We start from the raw sequence: 21,656 nt of genomic DNA on the forward strand, positions 1-21,656 counted from the left end.
ATTTAAGCAATTCATTAACGCAAAGCATCAGCAACCAATTTGCAACCCAATTCAATGATGATACGATGAAAGCAAAAATCCTTTAACCATCTCTTATGGCCATAACTTCCGCATGAGCAGGGTCCAAACATGTCGATAAGCAGAGAGTTTTGCCCTTAATGAACTCACCATGCTTGTCACGAATAATAACAGCAAGTCCAGTATATCCATGGTCCCGTGACAGGGTGACACAACAGTATCGACATTGCATTTAACCCAAATGTCAGAAGGTCTCTGCCAGCGTCGAGGAAGGGTTGGAAGATTGGCTGCCAGTGATGAAACACATTGAAAAACCTCTATAGCAGCCCGCCAATCGTGTAGGAATATGTGTGCAAAAGAAATGATTTGATCAGGTTGAGAAACCACATTCTTCCAACATCTAAGGTTCCACAAATACTCCAAACTAAAGCAAGAATGTAATCTCGAAGAGGAAAATCATGGAGGTGCATAGAATAATAAATGAAATAAGCAAAAGAGTTATGCAAAATGTTTAACTCCTACGTTGCTCCAAACAATAGCGGCATTTGGGCACCATAAAATAACATGGTCTATAGTTTCAACATCCCCAAAATTTGGACAACATTGATCAACATTAATTACCTTCGAAAAAAGTCTGCTCTTACAAGGGACGAAATCATGCAAACATCCCCAAATGAACATCTTAAATTTTGGTGGTAAGGACAGATTCCAAAGAGTTAACCAAGGACCCTCAACACACTCTTGCGAAAGCGAAGTGTTGGCTTGAATAGCTAAATGGTACCCCGACTTCATACTATAGAAATTGTCTGTAGTAAAGTGCCAGATAAAACAATCGTTCAGTTTAGGCATAGCAACCGTGATACTAAGAATTGTTAGTATCGACGGGAGCTAAAAGTCCTCCAACAAGGGATGTGTTCCATCGCAGACCAACATCATTTGACAAATCACAAGCTATCATATTCTCAAGACCTGGAAGTGCATCAGATTGGACAAAAGAACTATCATCACTCGGGAGCCAAGGGTCCTCAAAATTCCCAATAGAGGTACCCTTATCGAATCTCCAACGTAAACATTTCAAGAGCAATCCCATAGCAGCATAAATATTCTTCCATGCAAAAGGATTATTACTTTTGGAAGCGTGAACTAGACCTGAATATCCGTCCGGTCAAGTCAATATAAAATTTTAAGTTTATTTTTTGGGCTCAATTTAAAAAATGGACTTAAATTATTGTCTAAGCTCGGTCCAGATAAAAATATTAAACTCAAGTCCAACTGGCATATCCGTATTAATTTTTAAATTTATTTTTTATATAAAAAATTTTAATAATATAAATACATCAAATAAATTAAAAACATTAAAATAAATATTTCCTGAAAAATTGAAAATATATTAAAAAATCTTTATAATTAAATAACACTAATTAACATAGTTGTAATTTACCAAACAAATATCTCTAAAATAATCACAAAATTAATAATAAAACAAGAGCTATATAATTTTCAAATAATAACAAGAAAATAGTAGTAATATAATAGTAAAATAGCAGTGAAACAACTGCGAAACATTTTATTTGGGTCGAGTTAGGATCGAGCAAAAAATCTTACCCAAGGCTCAACTCGTTTAGAAAATGAGTCTTGTTTTTTGTCCAATCTCATTTTTCGAGGTTATATTTTTATCTAAATTCTCCCACTTTTCATGCACATCTTCAAGATTAGGCAAGTAACCTGACTTATGATCAAGTTTAGCGTGAAGTAAGTTCTTACTCGAATAGTATTTAACTTTATAAATTGTAATAGAAAGAGAATCAAGCTTAGAAATAAGCCTACAACACTGCTTACAGAGCATAGATAGACAAAGGCAATAAATCCCTTTTCCCCTACTAAAATTCGAATCCACCAAAAGGAATTTATCATATGTTGAATCCCCTCACAATGCCCAAAGGAATCATAAAAATGCTCATGCAATAAACCGGTATCAAATAATTTATAATTTTTAAATTAAAATACCAACTAAATTAAAAAAAAAAGAAATTTAAATACCAAATAAATATAAAAGGTTGGAATAGCTCTATATGTTAACCCTCAATGGTACATCCTATCTTTTCTTATTTTTACCCTATAAGTTCAAAGTGTTTGGCATGAAGTAGAATTCCAAAATTATATGAAAGAAAAATTGATGAGATTTGAGAAAGAATAGTAAGAGATTTTGTTTTGAAGTCTCAATTAATGTGTCAGAGATAGACATGGAAATGGTTGTGGTGAACATGCAAATTTGTCAATTGACATAAAATGGATGAAATTTGAATAGGAAAAACAAATGAAATTAGTCACACTTTTATTACGTTAACGATAGGTCATGTTTTGGTCCCTACATGATAAGGAAAGTACAAATTAGGGCCAACCCTACTTTATCTATGACTTGACGACACTTGGGTAAAGTTGCATAGATTAAGTTTGGTTTTTTTACTAAACTGGTCCACAAGAATTAATTATTTATAAAAAGTATCTAAGTTAAAATTTATGTACATAAATGACTCGTTCTCCATAGTGATTGCCAGTATCGCCTGACACATGGAGGCATCGTCCCCTCATCATTAGTCAATCATCAATTTTTTTAAAAAAATAATTTTTTTGAGTGTCACCATTGTGTCAGGCAAAATCGGTATGTATTTTTTAAAATATCCGTTAAAAATATAGGTATTTAGAGAGGAAAAAAAATATTTTTAATGGATGTCGTCGATCTATCAGGTGACATCAAAGAAATATTCAAAAAAAATTAGGCGTCGCCTGACATACCAATGACACCTATTAATTTTTTTAAAAAAATAATTTTTTTAGGTGTCATTGTCTTGTCAAGTGACACTAGTAATATTTTATAAAAAAACCATAGTAAAAAAAGTAGTTCGAAGCTTTGATCGTTGTTTTAGATTATTTGTAGTCGGCTATCGAGAGATCTGAACTGTAGAAAATGAAATCTCTTCTCTATTATCGAAATTAGCATGAAAGACCAGTGTGAACGGCTGCATTGGTGACCATTGAGTACGACGGCTATAGTTTTCAATTGAGAAGAATAAAGAAAACTTGAATAGAAAAAAAAAAGAGTTTATGAAAAATAGAAAATCAAATAAGGGAAAGGAAATGGAAAATCTCTATTTTCCTTATTTGTTATTCTTTTTCTTTTTGTATATTTGATTCTCTATTTTTTATATATGTTATTCTCTTTATTTTCTCATATTTGTTTATCAATTATTCTATTTTCCATAAAATAATCAATTCTCTTTCATATCTCTATATTACATTTTTGTTTATTTGACTCTCTATCTTTCTCACATATCTCTTTCTCTCGTATTACTTTCTTTCTTACTCTTATCTCATCTAAGTTACGGGCTTCCCTTTTTATTTTATTTTTTTTAAAATTTTTTTTGTTTCACCTTTTTTTTTTTAAATCTCACCTGTGCTGCTTGACACACTGGTGGCACAATTTTTTTAAAATTTACTGACCAGTGTCACCTGACACATTGACGGTGCCCAAATTTTTTTTTGTTTAAATTTCTCCTGTGCCGCCTAACACTAGCAACGCTCATTAGTTTTTTTCTTTTTTTTTTCCCTCCTTGAATATATGTACTTTTAACATGTATTTTAAAAATTATATACTGGTGCCACTTGACATAATGGCAACACAAAAAATTTATTATTTTTAAAAAGCTGATGAGTGACTAATAATGAGGGGGCGGTACCACCAGTTTGTCAGACGACATCGATAATCACTATAGAAAATAATTAATTTATGTACATAAATATTAATTTAGGATTATTTTCATAAATAATTAATTCTTTTGAATTAGTTTTATAAAAATATCGATTAAGTTCCTACATTTAAAAAAAACAATAATATGTGAACGAATTTAAACACATTCATAGATAATCAAATTGGTTGGTAGTTATTCAAAAGTATAGTTTTAGTCAAAGTTTAATATTTGTATTAAAATTTGTATATTTCATCCATAAAAACGGTGCTTTTCAATTTATAAATTTAGGATTTTCAATTTTAATATTTTAGTATAAAAATATTGTGAAGATTAATTTAAAATAATATTTAGAGTTTTTATCATACACTTAAATAATGTGTGTTCAAACTTTATAATTCTCTTCCACCTCTACCTTCCCTAATATTATAATAATGGTTTTTTTTTAACAAGGTCTCTTTAAAGAAGTTGTCAAGTCTTTGCCCATCATGATTCAAGTCTCACTTGCCTAGGGCAGTGTGGCTAGGCTTGAATCAGTGGTTGGAACTTTTTACGATGAATTGAATATTAGTAGTTTTATTCTTAATATCATAATTTATAAAAAGTAAAATTCACGGTTTTTTTAATAATATTTTTTAAGATTTGAATCTATATTCTCTTAAAAGAATAATACGTTTTACCATTATATCCAAGATTTATTAGTACATGTATAGATAAAGTTTATTAGCTAACAAAAGAAACTTATCTAAGGAGTATTTGACTTCAAAGAATAATTGTTGCTTTAATTGATTCGACTTCTTACTTAACACATCGAGGTACTAAACTTATCTAATAAAGATGTAAATGAACCAAATTTGAATAAATAAATTTTTATTTATGTTTGATTTTAGCTTGATTCTGTTAGATACTTATTTATAAAAATGTTAAATTTGTGTTTTTCTCTTTTAAAACATATTTATCATTGATGTTAATAACTAATTTCCTTATCGCGAATACTTTTCAAAGAGAAATAGTTGACCACAAAATTATTCATTCCTATTAACGAGGATCAAATCCAAAACTACATGATTAAAGTATAAAATGCATAAAATGAGCAACCACCACACTATATTTCATACTTTCAAATGTGTTTTTATTCATTTATTTTAAATTATAAGTTCTCATTCATTTGTTGAAATTAAATCAACTTGTTCATGATCATAGTGTATTGTTCATAAATAACAAAAAAATCTTATTCACCATAACAAAATAGTTGAATATAAATATTAATAATTATATTATAAATAATTAAAATATTAAACTAAATTGAAAGGGATGAAATTATTTACGAAGATTAATAAAGTGAACAAGTTTTGTTCATATTCAATTCGTTTAATTCTTTTATTTGATTGATAAAACATTGAACTATCCATTCTACTGATTTACTGCACCACAACAAAGTAGTTATATTTTCTAGCAAAGGCAGTTAAGGCATGCTGCTATAAACTTATTGATCAAGAAAAGGAGATGAAATCCACATCCACAGTAATGTGGTCTAGTTGAGTCGAGGGATGCAAGGCTCGATTTGGGTTAAAGCCTATTTATCAACGGCTAGGCATTTGTGAAAATTGGACAAAGACCAATCATCATGCTCCATCAATGGCATCAAAATATGACTATAGAGTCGAAAAGATCTGATTTCAACATATAATAGTTTTCCATGAACTAACCACGTAAAATTTAAATGAAAAAAAGTGTAGCATACTTAAAGAAACACCAAGCAGTTCCAGAGAATCGCAACAACTTCAAAAGAAAATAATCTTTTGTTGTTCACTATCAAGAACTCGTTAAATAACAAAAAAACTCAGCAGACATCTACCAAGGCAACCATCCTCTGATTTGCTTAATCCTTGTGCTGCTGAACAACTTCGACAGCCTCGTGTTGCTCACCATAATCCTGCACCAATAAGAATATAAAACTCAGACAAACATAATTACATACTATACATGGCTATATAGACATACTGCAAGACAATATAGTTTATCTAAAGTGAAAATATGGCTTGACTGGACACATATTGTTCAAGTAAAATAGAATGTATTTCCATGTATATGTTTCCATACCTTGACAACTACACAAGAACAACCAACTACCTTCCTTGCCTTTCCCTCAGAATCGATCTTACACAACTGCATCCAGAGATGAAGCACAATCGGCATTTAGAACAAAAGTAATCTCATTCAATTAGGTGGCATAAGTTCGTAGTAATATTCATCAATGAACAAGATGAAAGTGGTCCCTTTGAGACCTTAAAAGAGAGAAATAACTTGTGTTCAATAAATGAGGAATGAAATTTCACTTACACCAGCCCACTCGCCCAGAGTTTTTGCACTAGGTGCACGTAGCACTTTAACATTGTGATCGGCACAGAGTGCCTTGACCAGTTTAACATAATCTGGCTGGTCACAATCATCAGCTAAAACACAAAGATGTGCATTGTGCTTTTCAATTGCCTTGGCAGCTTCGTGTAAACCACGTGCAAGCCCCCCATGAGCTTTGGACTTCCTAATCACAAGAGGCAAGGCTGCGTTGATGTCCATTGGCTCACCAATGGCAGCAGCAACCTCAGTTGGGGCAACTGCAACTTCCTCTCTGTGAACACATCAGGCAAGAAAACAGAATAAATACATGCAGAAAGAATTTATAAAAAAAAAAACCTAATAGTGATAGGAATGAATCATTTCAAAGAACCAAAAAAAATCAGACAGAAATCCTAATCTATCATACTCAGGTGTGAGCATCGGGTGTAGGTATGTATCAGACATGGGTATGGTTATATTTTCGAATTTTTTCTATGTATTTGGATGATCCTTGGAGATCATATCCTGATATCTATATGTCAAACACGGGAATCCGAGCAACACAAATCCCAATTAGACTTAATTACAAGATGGGAAACTTTTGAAATACTGCATCCAACTCCTATGAATGCGCCATAAATACCCGGTGCAACCTAAAATATCACTCAAATTTCAACAAAAAAGGAAGAACACAAGCAACAATTGAAACAACTAGCCAGATCATCTAAAACAAAACACAATGCAACGTTTATCAACATAAAAAAAATATCATAGCAAATTGCTCCACACTAAAGAAAACTTGAAGTCACATGGTGTATGGAGATATTAAAACAAACCCAACACAGAGACTCACTTTAACAGGAATAAATCTAATATTAGACTAACAGGGCCTTGAATCCTTGTATGAAGAATAAGTTACCACTTACCCCGACATTTTTGAGCTGAAATTGAGATCCCGGATTTAGCTTTCCTGGAAAAACAAAAAGCAAAACAAGCAGATCTTTTTAAGCTATTATAACACTGGAAGCTATACAAATGAATGTTGAATTCCTCAGCAACGTAAAATTAAGGGAAAGAAAAAGAGAAAATAAAGTAGGATGAATATAAATAAGAGCTGAGAGAAGTTGGTGACCTTAGAGAGAAGAAAAATGAAGAGCGGCGCGAAGGGTTGTTCTTCAGCTGGGTGGCGGAGGAATGACGAGGGTTTTAGTGGAAGTTAAAGAGATTTTATAATCGAACCCTATTTCTGAAATCTATTGTGGGCCGTGGGCTGATTTCCTCTTCGCTTCTATTTGGGCGCCAATAAGACGACGAAATTATTTTTTATCCCAAAAAGGAAAGGGATTAATATAACTTTTAGTCCCTGAATTTGATAATGAAATCCATTTTATTATCTATACTTTTTTTTTTCACTTTGATATTTAAACTTGACAACCATGTCTGTTTTGGTTTTTGAACTTAGATTCCATAAGAAATGGATGACATGACACCTTAATATTGCATCATGTCATCAAACTTTTACATTTACTAAATTCAAGAACCAAGAATGAATCTAATTGTCAAATTTAGGGACTAAAAATTATATTAAAAACAAGATATCTCAAGTGAAAATTGCCAGATTACTTACAGGAAGCTTTATAGTTTTGTTTACATGGATGATTCAAGTTTGCCTAATCCAAAAAGATTTACTTAAATTTAAGGGACTTTATTTTAATGAAGTATTATCATAGGATTCGATAACAATTTATATACACAGTAAATGCATCAAAAATAATTTCTTTGCTTTTTAAATAAAATCAGATAATTAAAGGTATTGATAAAGGATTATTTTGCAGTTGCATAATCTAAGGTAATCAATAGCCATTGGAATTGGAGAAAAAAAAGTGTTAATTTCTTTTTTTTTTTAATAATCTTGATAAAAGTTCTGATCATATTTATTTTTTTACATAATATCTAAGATTACCGATAGCTACAACACACTTGAATTCACGTCTATTGCATTGGGAACAATACCTATATCAATCGAGCTAAGACTCAATCGGCAAAAAAATATTAAAATATTAAAATTTGAATTCAAATGTCCCCTTCGAAAAGATGACTAAAGAAATAAACCCTTTCAATGGCAGTGGGCTTTGATCCGTGAGGAAATCTTGCTGCAGAGGCAGGATGTATAATCAAAATAGTACTTTAGGGCAGACTTCATCAGTATAACAAATAACATATACTTTGTTCTCAGTTGAGAAGGTACTAAATGAAAATAAAACTGATGCTGTCAATGATTCTACATTCAACTCATCCATCACCCTACATCAGAAGCATAATAGTTAAGAATGAATCAAGATCTGAGAGGTGAATGAAAGGACATTGATATGGACATTTCATTTAGCCGGCATTGATGTTCTGATCATTTGCTTTTTATTCAATACATATCTAAACAAAGATAACACATTGACCCAACACACATGGCTGTGTGCAAATTGAACTCCTCAAAAAGGTTGCAAGCATAATTGAAGTTTTTGAAAAATATTTGATAGCAAACTGACAGGGTAGACAACATAAGAATTTTCCATCCAAAACCAGAAATGAAACCATCAATTTAAGGACTCAACACAAATATTTGACAACATTGTTCCATTACAGTATCCATCTAACTTGATATACTAAACAAGAATAGTGAAAATTCATGTGAAGGCTGGTCCTGATTTTATCTCAAAACCTCCTCTTTTCCATGATTTGAAAAGCTACAGGTGATTCAATTTATTGGGACAACTTCAAATTCAGTAACAACACAATTTAAAGATAACACCAAAGAAAGTAATAGAACATATTAATAGCAATTCAATATTTAAATTAGATAGTTACTAGATTTCTAGGTTAAACAAGCACAACTCAGTTTCAACGACAAAGGAAATATATATGAGGGAATAGCAACCTCAAAAACACACTATTCTTCATTCATGAACAAAGAAAAATACCAACAGATCACCTTTAACAAGCCGGAATTGATCTACCAACTTCTTCAAAGTAAATATGGAAACAGAAACTTCCTTATCATCCTTAGCTGGTGTCACATGATCTGCAGCTCTATACTTCTTCACCACAGTATTACTCAATCTCATCCGATCAATTTCGACCAAGTGGGAGTGATCTACATGTAAAAGTTTCCTTAAAATCCGACTTCTTCGAAGAAGTAAATATGGAAGCATAAACTTCTTTTGTTGCATTAGCCGGTGCCACATCCGTAGCTCGAAACTTCTTCACCCCACCATTATTCGATTTCTTCCCATTCTCAAGCTTTTCATTCCCTTCCAACTTGCCACAATCTTTTTTCCCATCCACAACATCGATTCCCCTCTTCTTCTTCTCCTTCACTATTTTCGATTTCTCTTCCTCCATCCTCTCCCTTAAGGCTGCCACCTCCTCCTCACTTCCATTAATCACCATCTTATCAGACTGCACAAACTCCTTATGACAAACCAAACACGCAGATGACTTAACCTCTTTCAAAGCCTTAGCACTGACAACATGCCCACAATTCCTCAACGCAAAAAACTTATACTTCCCATTGAATTCGAGCCCGGTTATGGGGCATTGAAACGTAGCACCATCAGCAGCATCTGATTGCTTGCCGGGAATCATCGACAACTTAACATTAATCATATCTTTCAAACCCTTTACATGTCTAAACTCTTTGGGCAATTTCTTACCCAGCAAAGCTTCAACAAGAGCTTCCTTATTGAAAATATTCCCTAATTTATCAATCACACAAGGTTCTCTTAGAGGTTCATTAGATAAGGCACAATTGAGCCACTTACCAAGCCTTTTCTCATTGGGGTCGACTTTATCGGGCTTTTTGACAGCGTACATCTTGAGATAACAGTCGCGGGACTCAGCTCCAGTGGCGCCGCCATCGCCTCCGCCACCGGAGACGCGGGGGAGGAGAAAAAGGGTTGAAAGATGGGAAATTTGGGGATTTGGGAGAAGGGTGGAATCAGAGAGGGGTTTTCCATTGAGGGTGAAGTAGAAGGAGGAGAAGGATTGTGGGTTCGGAAGGAGAGAGGATTTGAGTTGACGAAGGGTTAGGGATTGGGTGGATTCTAGGGTTACGGTCAGGGTTTGGTGACTTGGGGATCGGAGAAAAAATTGACGCTTCATTATTTTGAGGGAAATAGGGATTTAATTAGGGAAATTGATTGGAATTTATAGCTGTGATCGAGGTGGCGAATACCAAAAGTTGAGAATGGCGGTGGATCAGCGATTTGTGATTTGACTCACTGTGTTTTCTACGAATTAGGAATTATAAATAAAGAAATAAAAGAAACAGATAATAGCAGGATATTGGGAAGAAAGAAATAGCCCAGGTATAGGCCCAATAGCAAAATAATGGCCCATATTAAAGCAAACCTGTTTAGAAATAGAGCACATTGATTATCTCATTATAATCGGCTTAATTTTTCGGTGTAAATTTTGTACGAAATAATTAGCTTTCTACAGTGGCTCTTGGTGATCATTACCCAGTGGGTTTTTAAAAAATAATTTGCTACCGCTATTTTCATTGGCGGCATATGTATTTTTTTAAATTTTAGTTAAAAATACAGGTATTTTAAGAGAAAAAAATAAAAATAATAAAAATTTAATAGGGTCGTCATATAAAAATAAATACTGGATATATTTTTTTAAACATGACAGATAAAAAACATATTTTAGAAAAGAAAAGAAAAAGTCAACATATTTTTTTGGTGTCGCCGTTCTCTATGACAACACTCGTGATAATTTTTTTTTTTTGCTGCCAAGCTGTGTGACAACATCAGTATTTTTTTTCTTTAAATTGATTTTTTTGTGTCGTAGTGTGTTAGATGACATCTGTTAATTTTTTTTTAATTCAAGCAAATTAACATTAAAAATCCAAACAAAGCTTATTGAAAAAAATCTATTGCAACACTAAAAAAAGTGAATAGTAAAATAAGGAAAATCCTACAAAAATAAACATGGAAAAAATATATATATCTGGAAAAGCTCTTTGCAAGAGTAGAGCAATGAAATGAAAACTTTAAAAACTTCACTCTTAAGAAAATATATTGAGAAAGAAAATTTGAAAGTTTGTTTGAAAAGAAAACTTCTTTTTGAATACTTTTGCAACACAAAGTTTTCAATGTCAAAAATTAAAAATTATTTGATTTTCCAACACTAGTTAACAAAAAGAAAGTAAAGGGACCAAATAAATTTTAGAAGAAAATTTTAGTTGAAATCAATTTTATTATAAAAATTAATTATTATAATTTTATTCAATGTCTATAAATTGAACCCATTTAAAATATCTTCACTTTTAATTTATGTGTAGATTCTCAAAGATAATATTTCAATTCTCAATACAAGTAATTTAAAAATATAATAATAAGCCGAAAAATTGATGTTACAACTTTTAAAAAGGGTGGCTATTAAAAGAAATTTAAAAGGGTAGTCGAAAAAGTTGTTGTTATAACTATTAAAATATATATATTTTTAAAATGTACGAGTACAAACGGAACTTTTTCTAATTAAAGGGTGACTGTTACAGCTTTATTTCAAAGTTGACATTACCTTAATGACAACTAAAAATATTTTTAAATTTATTTATTTTTCTAGACTTTTGTACATCAATCAATTTAACCGATATTTTCGTTTATCAATTTTTTAATAGTCACATTTTTCTTTATAACAATCGTTTAAATTGATTTTAGTAATGATGATGGCATTTCTTTTTCTCGATAACGAAAGTATTAAATTTTTTTTGTTGCACTAGATTCAAGTCATTCATTTTAGGGAATGGATGATAATTTTTTTTTTTTTAAAAATTTCTCTAGTGCTATCGTAGAGGCCAGCAATATCTATTAAAAATTATTTAAAAAAAACACATTGGTACTGCTATACAATTTGATGGCACAAAAAAATTAATTTTTTAAAAAAACACAAATGCTGCCAGAAAGGACAACAACATCTATTAAAATATTCTTTTTTTTCCTCCCAAAATATTCGTATTTGAAAAAAATATATATTAATGCCGACAATGGAAATGATGGCACCAAAAAATATATTTTTTTAGAATTGACAATCATTGGGTAGTGATGAGGGATGATGCAGCCAGTGAGAATGGCGACATCGAGAATCACAAAAAAAAAAATAGGTCTTTTTTGTACAAGATTTTGCACTTGAATCATTTTTGTAATTAATCAATTCTTTTGAGTGAATTTAAAAAAAAAACATTATAATTCGTCAAAATTAGCATCTAGATGTTTAAATGACAAAGTGGTCCTCAAAAGTTAGTTGAGTTCGACTCAAAAAAAATCCAAACTAAATTCAATAATTATCAAGCAAAGTATAAATTTAAGCTGAATAATACTTAGCTTGAATCGCTCAGAAGTTTTATCGAACTTTTTATTTTTAATATACATTATAAATATTTTGTATTATTAAATTACATTATTTACCTTGATATATATTAACCCTAAGCTTAACTCTCGTCGAGTAGCTCAATTATATCTCAAGCAGAGTTTAAACTTAAAAATAGATATTTGATCAAGCTTGAGTCATGTATTGACTCTAAATTTTGAGCGAAACTCAAGATTTACAGTATTCGGACTCAGTTTCACCTCTATTAGTTAAAGGACCCTCTCCGAGACTACATATATATTTCCGCTGTGCAGTTGGAATTTTTTTTCCTCCCTAGAAAATCCAACTGACACATTAGATTTCTTTATGCTGGCACATCTCTGAAAGGTACACAAACAAAATGATGATGAACTAAATACTTAAATGTAATTAGTTCATGCAATTACCTCAAAAGGTGACATCTAACAGATTTGGAGTCCAAACTCCAAATTCTAATGTTTCTCATTGGTAATAACCCATTTGAAGCCACATTAACACAAAACTTAAACAGTAATGATGACTTGTTACTTTACATCAACTGCACTTGTTGCAGTAATCCTTGATACCATACCAGTAACCACTGTGCCACAAAGAATAATACACAACAAGCATTAATCGAAGAAAGGAAATTCAGACTTGCCAGTGTGATTGGCAGGTGAAATATTCATTAGATCAATGAACCACCTGAAATTCACTGCTTCCTTGCCACTGTTGCACAACATGGACATTGGCCAACCCAAGATAACCTGGGCATACGAATCAACCTAACCTTGCTTCTCTCCGCAATACCTGGTTGCAGAAATAAGGGAGCAGATTTGAATCAGGCACATAACATCACCCAAAATGCAAGAATCCCTTTTCCAGGGGAACAACATAAAAATGCTAGTTTATGATGTTGAAGACACTTTTTTCAGCTATAAATATGCATGTGATCAACATTACAATAAGTTAATATGCTAAGCCATGTAAAATGTTATGGAAAAGAAGAAGAATAGCATATCTAATGGAAGCTAGTAGCTAATCGTTGCTCTTTGGACTCTGAAAGCCTTAAAATAAAATAGAAGAATGTATATACACACACATACAGACATATATTTCTCTTCAAAGCAGTGATGATAGGAACTGAAAATATTAGTGCGGAAATGGGCAACAGTAGTACCAAAAGTTAAAAGTAAAAGATACCTGCATGACCAACGGAATATTGTTTATGAGAATAGGAGCTTAAATGTACTGTATGTATATAAATAAGTGTTGAAAACCAAGCCCTAAAATATCTACTTCATTTTTTTTCTTTATTTTTTATTTTTAAACGTCTGAAGCCACTCTCTTTTATTGGCACTATTTTGATCCTCTACCAGGAGATCATGATTATTTTTTGGGTAAGCCAGCAGTCCATTAATTATATCTAAAACAGTGAAACAGCTTCTTTTGATCCCATAGACATTTAACCATACAAGTAAACAAGCTTTGTACATTACCCCACTCCTAAGCAAACTGAGGGGAAAAATAAGCTAGATATATTGAATGAATCAAAAGCATGATAACAAGCATCAAATAGACACACAAGACTTCGGATAACGATGGCATATTAGATGCAAGAGCATTAGCAAAGTGCCTACCTCTTCAGCAAACTTTATCAAAATAGTTGTTCGAGGTCTTTGCTGACCCTCTACAGGAACAAAATGAGCTGTTACAACTGCTGGAAATCCTGCATTCTCCAAAACACCCTTCCAACCAACAAAAAGAGCCTATAAGAACCTCCTTCCACAGGATGATCAATCATTTTATACAAAAAAAATTAATGCAGACTTACTTTCACTATCCCGGCAACAAATGCCCCACAATGAAATGTCCCCATGTCTTTTGGAATTGAAATAAACCTATAATGCAAACAGACCAGCTAATTACTAATCTAGAACTACAGATATAGTTAGCAGTAATGATGTCGTTATAAGTGATAGGTTCAGGGAATGCATAACCTGTTCACTAGGAGTTCCTTCTCACTAATCATGTACTCATCTTCCTGTTCAGTGCCCTTCTCAAGTGAGTCAGCCACCTAACATAGTACGAAAGAAGCTCTAAGAGAAGTATAAATTGGAGACTAGTTATATGCTGAAGATGTTAGCGGGCTAGATTTTTCATGTCTATAGGCTTATAGGATATATAAAGTTGGACCAATAGACAAGATTGCAGGCTTACCTTTCCAAATAACACCTTCCACACGGTGCTGTGCACAAAAGATAAAATACCCAACAATCGGGTCTCTCTTCTATTTCCCTATAACATAGAAAACAAAAAGTTTAACACTGGTGCTGACACCATGAAAGAAAACAAAATGAAAGCAGATTCAAGGCTTTACTTGGTAGAGTGGAAAGAAAATTGGAGAGATGGAAAATTGAAGGAGTAGAAAAACAGAAAGAGACTTTTTTCTTTCCATTGGTGTGCTTGGTAGGAATGATAGAAAAATTGAAAGAAAAACTAATTTTCTTTTCTTTCATTGCTTGGTAAAGTTAAAAAAAATTGGAGGAAAGAAAATGAAACTTTTGAAAAATGCGTAATTTTGAACTAGTTTACATCTCTCCCTCGTTTTCTCTCCTCCTTATCATTCCAATTTGTAATGATTTTTTTTATGCATTCCGATGAAAAATGGTCATTTCTCTTGGGGTTTCTTTTCCTCTTACTCTTTTTTCCTACCAAGCACACTCAACAATTATTTTATTTCCACTTTTACACTCAACCAAGCACACCCCAAATGAGGTACAACCAGCAGACATAAGGTAAATAAAGAAGTAAATGGGATACCTGTGCTGCAAACTATTCAGGTTTGGCTCGATAAAAAACTCGAATTCAGCTCAATCATTGTTGAGTAGAGCTCAAGCAGTTCAAGCTCTTGAGCGAGCAGAATTCGAGCATCCAAATACTTAGATATAAGCAGATCACAAGCCCAGTTGAGCTTTTTTAATTTTAATTAGTATTGGAAAACTTCAATTTGCTCATCCTCAAGTTTGAGCATAAATAATCAGGCTGGAAATCGAACATGAGATGAGCTCTTCTTTTACTAAGTAAACGAGCTTATTTGAGTAAGATTGAGCAATTAAGTTTTTTTTTTTTTTTTCTCTAATAGAGTTCAGCTTTTAAAAGTTATACGCAATCGAACTCAAACCAAGCTTTGAGCTCCAGCTACTTACAGCTTGGAATTTATGCCCCTAGTAAGCATCACATTGAAATTTTTTCACTGAATTTACAGAATTAGAACACTTTTAAGGAGGTAGATGCTGCCCTCTAAGCAATAACTTGAGGATGCAAAAAGATTAGAGTCTCTAGTGTGTGAATGTGCATATACCTTATCCCTATGACATAAAAGTTCCAGAACTCGAGCCCCAACAGCGTAACCCGCATCCTCCAGCCTAATGCATTTCCCTAAATCAGATCCATTCAAAGTAGACTAACCAATCAACGCATCAGAAAAAAGATTTACCTTGTTTCTAATTCAGAAATGTTATCAACCTCTGTTTGATTGTACTGAACAAGCTCCGAAAACAAGAAAGCAAACGCACTTAAGCTAACCTGCAACGGAAGCACAACAGTCAACAGTCTGGTAATTTTGACTCCAAAACAAATTCCAATTAGATCTACCGTTAATCCTATTTCTTTTAAGTTTGTGTCTACTTAATTAGAAGCTCGACGTATTTTGTTATCATTTTCAGACTATTTTATGCAATTGGAATTTGGATCATCTCAATTAAGTTCAAGGCCAATGCAAACAATTCAATGAGAAAATAACAGTGGAAATAATGTTAGATCTTAAATATCGCAGCCAAAAAGGTGAAATATCGAAAAGATCTGGAACTCAACTTACTAGCTAAGAACATGAAAATACAGTCTAAATGAAATAGTAGAAAAATAGTATAAGTCTCGAACTTATAATTTTATATAGTAATTTAATACATTTCAGAGAAGTATAAACATTAGAAGAAGAAAAAGAAAACAAATAACGAAGCGAGAGAAAGTGAAGGAACCTCTTGTTTTCCCTTGCCGAGGGGCTTGTCGAGGACGTTGGCATACTGCTTAATCTTCCCGGTTCCGATCATTTTTCTACTGGAAAAATAAAATTTTGTTTTCAATTTGGCTGCTAAGAAAATTACAGGAAAAAGGGAAAAAAATTTGAATCAGCTATGGTATGCGAACACCGAGCAAGAATGCGTGAGCTTCACCGTTGCAAAGCAGATTTGAACCGCCGGTCTAATTGATTTTCATTTCTCCGTATTGAAATAGACACGCGCCCACGCGTTTGGCTGTCTATGTATTGAGACTTTCACGAGGTATTTTAAATTTAGATAAATTAAAAATATTTTAAATTAATTTTAAAAACAAATATTATATAATTATTTTTATATTTATTATTTAGATGACTTAAAAACATTTTTATTTATATATCTTTTAATGACCAAAACATTTGTCTACTGATTTTTGGTAAAACAACCTTTAGTCTCTAAAACTTCTAAACTTTTTCAATTTAATCTTTAAATATTTTTTAATTAACATTAATCTCGAAATTTGACAATTTTTTAATATTATCTCATATGTCTTTTTTTTTCTTTAGCTAGTTTTTAGAAAGCCACTTAGCAATTAGATCTTGGTGTAATTATAATTACAGAGGTGGCATATTTGGATACTCATTGTAATTAGTGAGTCCCATTGAATTGGGTGTAATTGAAGCACTCCAATTACACTTTTAAATTTTAGTGGGTGAAAATTTGATTAATTACACGAGTACTTACATTCAAATTTGTTGAGTAATATTTTCTTGTATGTTATTGATAGGAGTGTTCGAGTATTTATACATGTTATAAATGCTATTACAACTCATGATAGGGTCCCACTATCCTGTCTTAACTCCGCTGCCTCTAGTACTAGCATTCTCTATGAACTCCAAGTCTACTGGGTACGTATTTATGGAGCACATGGTCATTTCTGTTCCTGAGGCTAACATTCTAGGCAGGCTCCGTACTTACTGGACACGTGTTTGGATGGCTTGCAGAGTACGCAATCTTTTCTGTAAGCTCATTGGGTGTATGCGAGTTGAGACCGAGGCCTTTCCTAAGTTCCTGCAAGCTGGATCTACAGCCTTGCCTTGTGAACTGGGTCCACGAGCTCGCTTTGATGTCCTTCCGTGGTTCACCTCGCACTTAACCTTCTAGTGGGACCTATTCGGGTCACAGGTCAGAGACCCGAATCCTTTTTAAGACTCGAGTCGGTGATTACTGATGTATAAGAATCTACTCCCCCTTTAGTGGACTTAAGGGGTGTTATAAAGTGGCATTCTTTAGGTCCATCATATAAAGTTTAAACAAGCTTCCTGGGTACACTACAAGTTGTGATGTATAATGATTGCTTTGCTATGTGCACGAGCGGGTTTCGAGTGTGCATATCTGACTGTTAAAAGTTGAACTGTTTCCATCTGCTCGCATTTGGATCATTGATTTTCCTTGATTATATAAATCGTCAAAGAGCGGGAAGAGAAATCCTTATTTAAAAGAGGAAACATCTAGAGCCCTAAATCTTTCACACTTAACATTTTCAGTAATCTGGAACAAAGTTAATTTAAAAAATATTTGTGCTTTTTAATTTCTGATTTATTTTTTTTGTCAATATTATAACCAAGATGAGAGGGATTGGTAACTGAATCATCCAAGCCCGTCCACCGTGGGAACGACTGTCTTCGGTTCTGGTAACAGACAAACTCTATCCCTACATCACTAAGTAGGGGGAACTGTAATGAGTTCTGGCTGTGCGGGGAATAAAACTTCCCAATTTTGCGTATGAGTTCTCCATCCCAGAAGGGTCACATCGATTGTGCATGTAACACCCCTAACCTATATTCGACGTCGAAATAGGCTTATGAGGCATTACCGGACTAGGGTTATGAGGCATTACCGGACTATACATCTCATTCACATACATTTATACAATCATAAACAAAATTCATTCATAATGTCCCTTATGAGGCCCTACAAGACCTTAAAACATGCTTAAGAGTGGTTCAGGACTAAACTAATCACATATAAAAATTTCTAAACACTTAGAAAAATTTCAAGAAATCATAGGCCACACGCCTGTGTGGACAGGCCGTGTACCTCACACTGCCACCTGACACGCCCGTGGCATAGACCGTGTGAAAACAGGGCATACATACTGACTTGTACCACACGGCCAAGGACACTCTTATGTGCCAAGCAGTGTGAAATCTAAAGGGGTTATTAACTTGGGTCACACAGCCAACCACACGCCCATGTGCTAGCCCATGTGCCACACACGGCCAGTAGACACGCCCGTGTATCTAGGTAGTGTCAAAACTGTAGGGTATACTGACTTTAAATTGAAGGGTACCCCAGGAGACAGACAGCCATATACATGATCGTGTGTCATACATGGCTGGGACACACGCTCGTGTCTCTGCCCGTGTGGATAAAAATAGGCCATTTGCAAAGCCAATTTGCCACCCTTTCTCATGCTCACAATTCAACCTATGGTACCATTTCAATATGCTAAAATCATGAAATTTGTATAACTTAAAATATTAATAACTAACCAATTCAACTTTCATTTAACTATATCTACAACTATGGAAAACATACCAAAACAAGCCAACATATAAAGCATTATATGCAACACCTATAACACTTATCAAGCACATAACTTAAACCAAAATAAATGGCTAAAAACATACCAACATTTACATCATTAACAAGCCAAGTCACATGGCTAACATTATAGCTCAAAACATACCAAAATGACACTAGCCTATACATGCCATATACCATATATACAAAGTTTCAAAAGTACCAACAAAAATGATCGATAGTGTGACGATGCTCCTGATGATCCCCGAGTCCAAGCTAGCTTTGACTATCTATAAAACATAGACAAATAGCACACAGTAAGCTTCATAGTTTAGTAAGTTCGTAAGTAAATAACTTAATTCATCAAGTAATATAACTAAACTATTTGCACATTACCAAATCAACATTACATTAACACAAACCTTATTCATGTCTCAAACATGATTAAATACCATTTCATTAAACTTCCTCAATGTAATGCTTGAATAGGTTCCGTACGTACCCATATCACATCGTACTAACTTCTTTCTCAACTACAACATTCATTTATCCTTTGAACCATTAGGAATAAAAGTCAGATACTCAAGAATCGCAATCGATAAGTACCTATACCATGGCCTGTAGCCAAATCAAGGTAACTTATCCCGGAATGCCTATACCATGGCCCGTAGCCAAATCAAGATAACTCCTCACAAAATACCTATATCATGGCTCGTATCCAAATCAAGGTATTATTCGCACCTGAAGTGCCAATATCATGGCTCGAAGCCAATGCATCAACTTAATGACATTTCATTACCATCATAACTGTACTTAAAGTTTAACCGGGAAGTTTCGCTTATCGATTTCATCGTCGAACACTTTCGTATATTCGTATTCAAAATCCAAACATTATCCACAATCTCATAAACACATTTTATGCAATATCAAAACATATAACATTTATTTATAATGAAATTAACACCTACGAACTTACCTCGATTGTAGAAACAACGAAACTAACCGATTAATCAAGTACTTTGTTCTTGCCTCGATCTAAGTCCGAGTTCCTCTTTTCTTGATCTATATGTATTCTTAATCACTTATTCATTCAATTTCATCCAAATATATATATTTGGGTATTTTTGCACTTTAGCCCCTAAACTTTCACATCTATTCAATTTAGTCCCTATTTCACAAATACACAAAATTCACCAAATTAAATTTAATCGTGCTTATTCGAATTACCATAGTACCCCTATCAACCCATATTTTTCATTTATTCACATATTTAACCCCACATTTTCACATTTTCACAAATTAACCCCTAATTGACATTTTTGTCAAAAAAATCACTTTACAAAACATGTATATCAAACACCAAGCTTGCATAATTCATCATCAAACATCATAAAATTCATGAATTCATTAATGGGATTTCACAAAATCATCAACAATTTTAGAAATTAGGGTACGGGCTAGCTAGTACTCAAAGCAACGATCATAAAAATTTAGAAATCATCAAAAACTGAGCAAAATTGCTTACCTAATCAAGCTACCAAGTTTTTGAAATGTTAAAGCTCATAAACCCTAACTTCCTCTTCTAATTTTGGTTCAAAGAAACAAAGATGATCATATTTTTCATCTTTTTTTTTATTTATTAAACATTATTTAGATAAATTACCAAATTAACCTTATTTAAAACAATTTACAAACATTCATTTAATGGTCATTTATGTCCATTCCCACTATCCATGGTCTAATTACAACATAATGACCTTTCATTTAATAAGCCATTGCAATTAGGCACTTTCAACTTATAGCATGCAACTTTTACATTTTATGTGATTAAGTCTTTTTTTCTCTAATTAACCACTTAAACGATAAAATTAGCTCACAAAATTTTCACACTTACATACTCACATGCTATAAACACCAAAAATAATGTAAAAATAATTTTTTTTGACTCGAATTTATGGTCCCGAAACTACTTTTCCAACTAGGATCTAAAACGGGCTGTTAGAGTGCGAAACCACCGAAGATAGCTTCCTGCTTTCAATTCACGCGCTTGAGGCTACGTTCCACTGCCACTGCACCCTTTCTTCTATAGTTTACTCAAGGACTACAAGATTGCACCTAGCCAACTTTTGGGTTTTTCTTGGTGGATTCCTATGGGGTACTTCGTCGATTATTTTCGACTTGATGAGGTTCCCTTGCTCTTCGTCTTTCAACATCTATATCAATTGAAGAGCCATAATTTGGGGAACTCGTTGAGGTTCTATTACTTCTCTTATCGTAAAAAGGTGGAGACGTTTATTGTGAACCAATGTTCCAACCTTCATCTGAACTGAGGGAAGTATGTCTGAGTTTGCAGCAAACTTGGCGAGGACTTTGGGTTCCCAATAAAATGGTCCTCACCGAGCAATAACATGTGCTTGTTTCAGCGAACCTTCCTTTCAGAAGAAGCCGTGGCTCAATTTCAGAGGCTGCATACTGGACGCCCGCCGATTCTGAAGGATCTCATCACAACGAGGAACGTATT

The 21,656-nt window shown here is 33.2% G+C and overlaps 3 protein-coding genes across 4 annotated transcripts; all 3 read right to left on the bottom strand.

Annotated features, from left to right (window-relative positions):
- Window positions 1-5,457: 5,457 nt before the first annotated feature.
- Window positions 5,458-7,363, bottom strand: LOC108461529 (40S ribosomal protein S12-2-like). Its single transcript, XM_017761394.2, has 5 exons — window positions 7,237-7,363; window positions 7,031-7,074; window positions 6,108-6,396; window positions 5,868-5,933; window positions 5,458-5,700 (listed from the first exon to the last, which is right to left on the bottom strand). Exons 2-5 carry the CDS (start codon window positions 7,036-7,038, stop codon window positions 5,647-5,649), a joined length of 417 nt encoding a protein of 138 aa, XP_017616883.1. The 5' UTR covers window positions 7,039-7,074; window positions 7,237-7,363; the 3' UTR covers window positions 5,458-5,646.
- A 1,583-nt stretch (window positions 7,364-8,946) lies between these two features.
- On the bottom strand, window positions 8,947-10,413 carry LOC108464399 (uncharacterized). The gene has a single exon (XM_017764683.2). The coding sequence runs from the start codon at window positions 10,257-10,259 to the stop codon at window positions 9,228-9,230; it is 1,032 nt and encodes a 343-aa protein (XP_017620172.1). The 5' UTR covers window positions 10,260-10,413; the 3' UTR covers window positions 8,947-9,227.
- Window positions 10,414-12,942: 2,529 nt separating this feature from the next.
- Window positions 12,943-16,836, bottom strand: LOC108461337 (uncharacterized). 2 transcript variants are annotated; one of them, XR_008277602.1, is made up of 10 exons: window positions 16,701-16,820; window positions 16,532-16,610; window positions 15,991-16,079; window positions 15,856-15,919; window positions 14,712-14,789; window positions 14,492-14,568; window positions 14,326-14,392; window positions 14,132-14,239; window positions 13,197-13,301; window positions 12,943-13,092 (listed from the first exon to the last, which is right to left on the bottom strand). XR_008277602.1 is itself a non-coding variant. In XM_017761156.2 (9 exons), exons 2-9 carry the CDS (start codon window positions 16,601-16,603, stop codon window positions 13,272-13,274), a joined length of 585 nt encoding a protein of 194 aa, XP_017616645.1. In that variant the 5' UTR covers window positions 16,604-16,610; window positions 16,727-16,836; the 3' UTR covers window positions 12,943-13,271. The 2 variants fall into 2 exon arrangements, 1 of the variants encoding a protein (XP_017616645.1); XM_017761156.2 differs by having other exon boundaries at window positions 12,943-13,301; window positions 16,727-16,836.
- Window positions 16,837-21,656: the final 4,820 nt, after the last annotated feature.

This window comes from Gossypium arboreum, chromosome 13 (assembly GCF_025698485.1).
Source record: "Gossypium arboreum isolate Shixiya-1 chromosome 13, ASM2569848v2, whole genome shotgun sequence".
NCBI classification, from domain to species: Eukaryota; Viridiplantae; Streptophyta; class Magnoliopsida; order Malvales; family Malvaceae; genus Gossypium; species Gossypium arboreum.

What these genes read in the sequence shown, in the direction of transcription:
- LOC108461529 (XM_017761394.2), bottom strand. An exon ending in CTCTGGGCGAGTGGGCTGGT is followed by an intron (nt 5,934 to 6,107) that starts GTAAGTGAAATT and finishes CTCTGGATGCAG; the next exon opens with TTGTGTAAGATCGATTCTGA. An exon ending in GTTCTTGTGTAGTTGTCAAG is followed by an intron (nt 5,701 to 5,867) that starts GTATGGAAACAT and finishes TTATTGGTGCAG; the next exon opens with GATTATGGTGAGCAACACGA.
- LOC108464399 (XM_017764683.2), bottom strand. Translation starts at nt 10,259, where the DNA reads ATGAAGCGTCAATTTTTTCTCCGATCCCCAAGTCACCAAACCCTGACC.
- LOC108461337 (XM_017761156.2), bottom strand. Translation starts at nt 16,603, where the DNA reads ATGATCGGAACCGGGAAGATTAAGCAGTATGCCAACGTCCTCGACAAG. An exon ending in GGAAGGTGTTATTTGGAAAG is followed by an intron (nt 14,569 to 14,711) that starts GTAAGCCTGCAA and finishes GTACTATGTTAG; the next exon opens with GTGGCTGACTCACTTGAGAA. An exon ending in TGATAAAGTTTGCTGAAGAG is followed by an intron (nt 13,302 to 14,131) that starts GTAGGCACTTTG and finishes TTCTGCAACCAG; the next exon opens with GTATTGCGGAGAGAAGCAAG.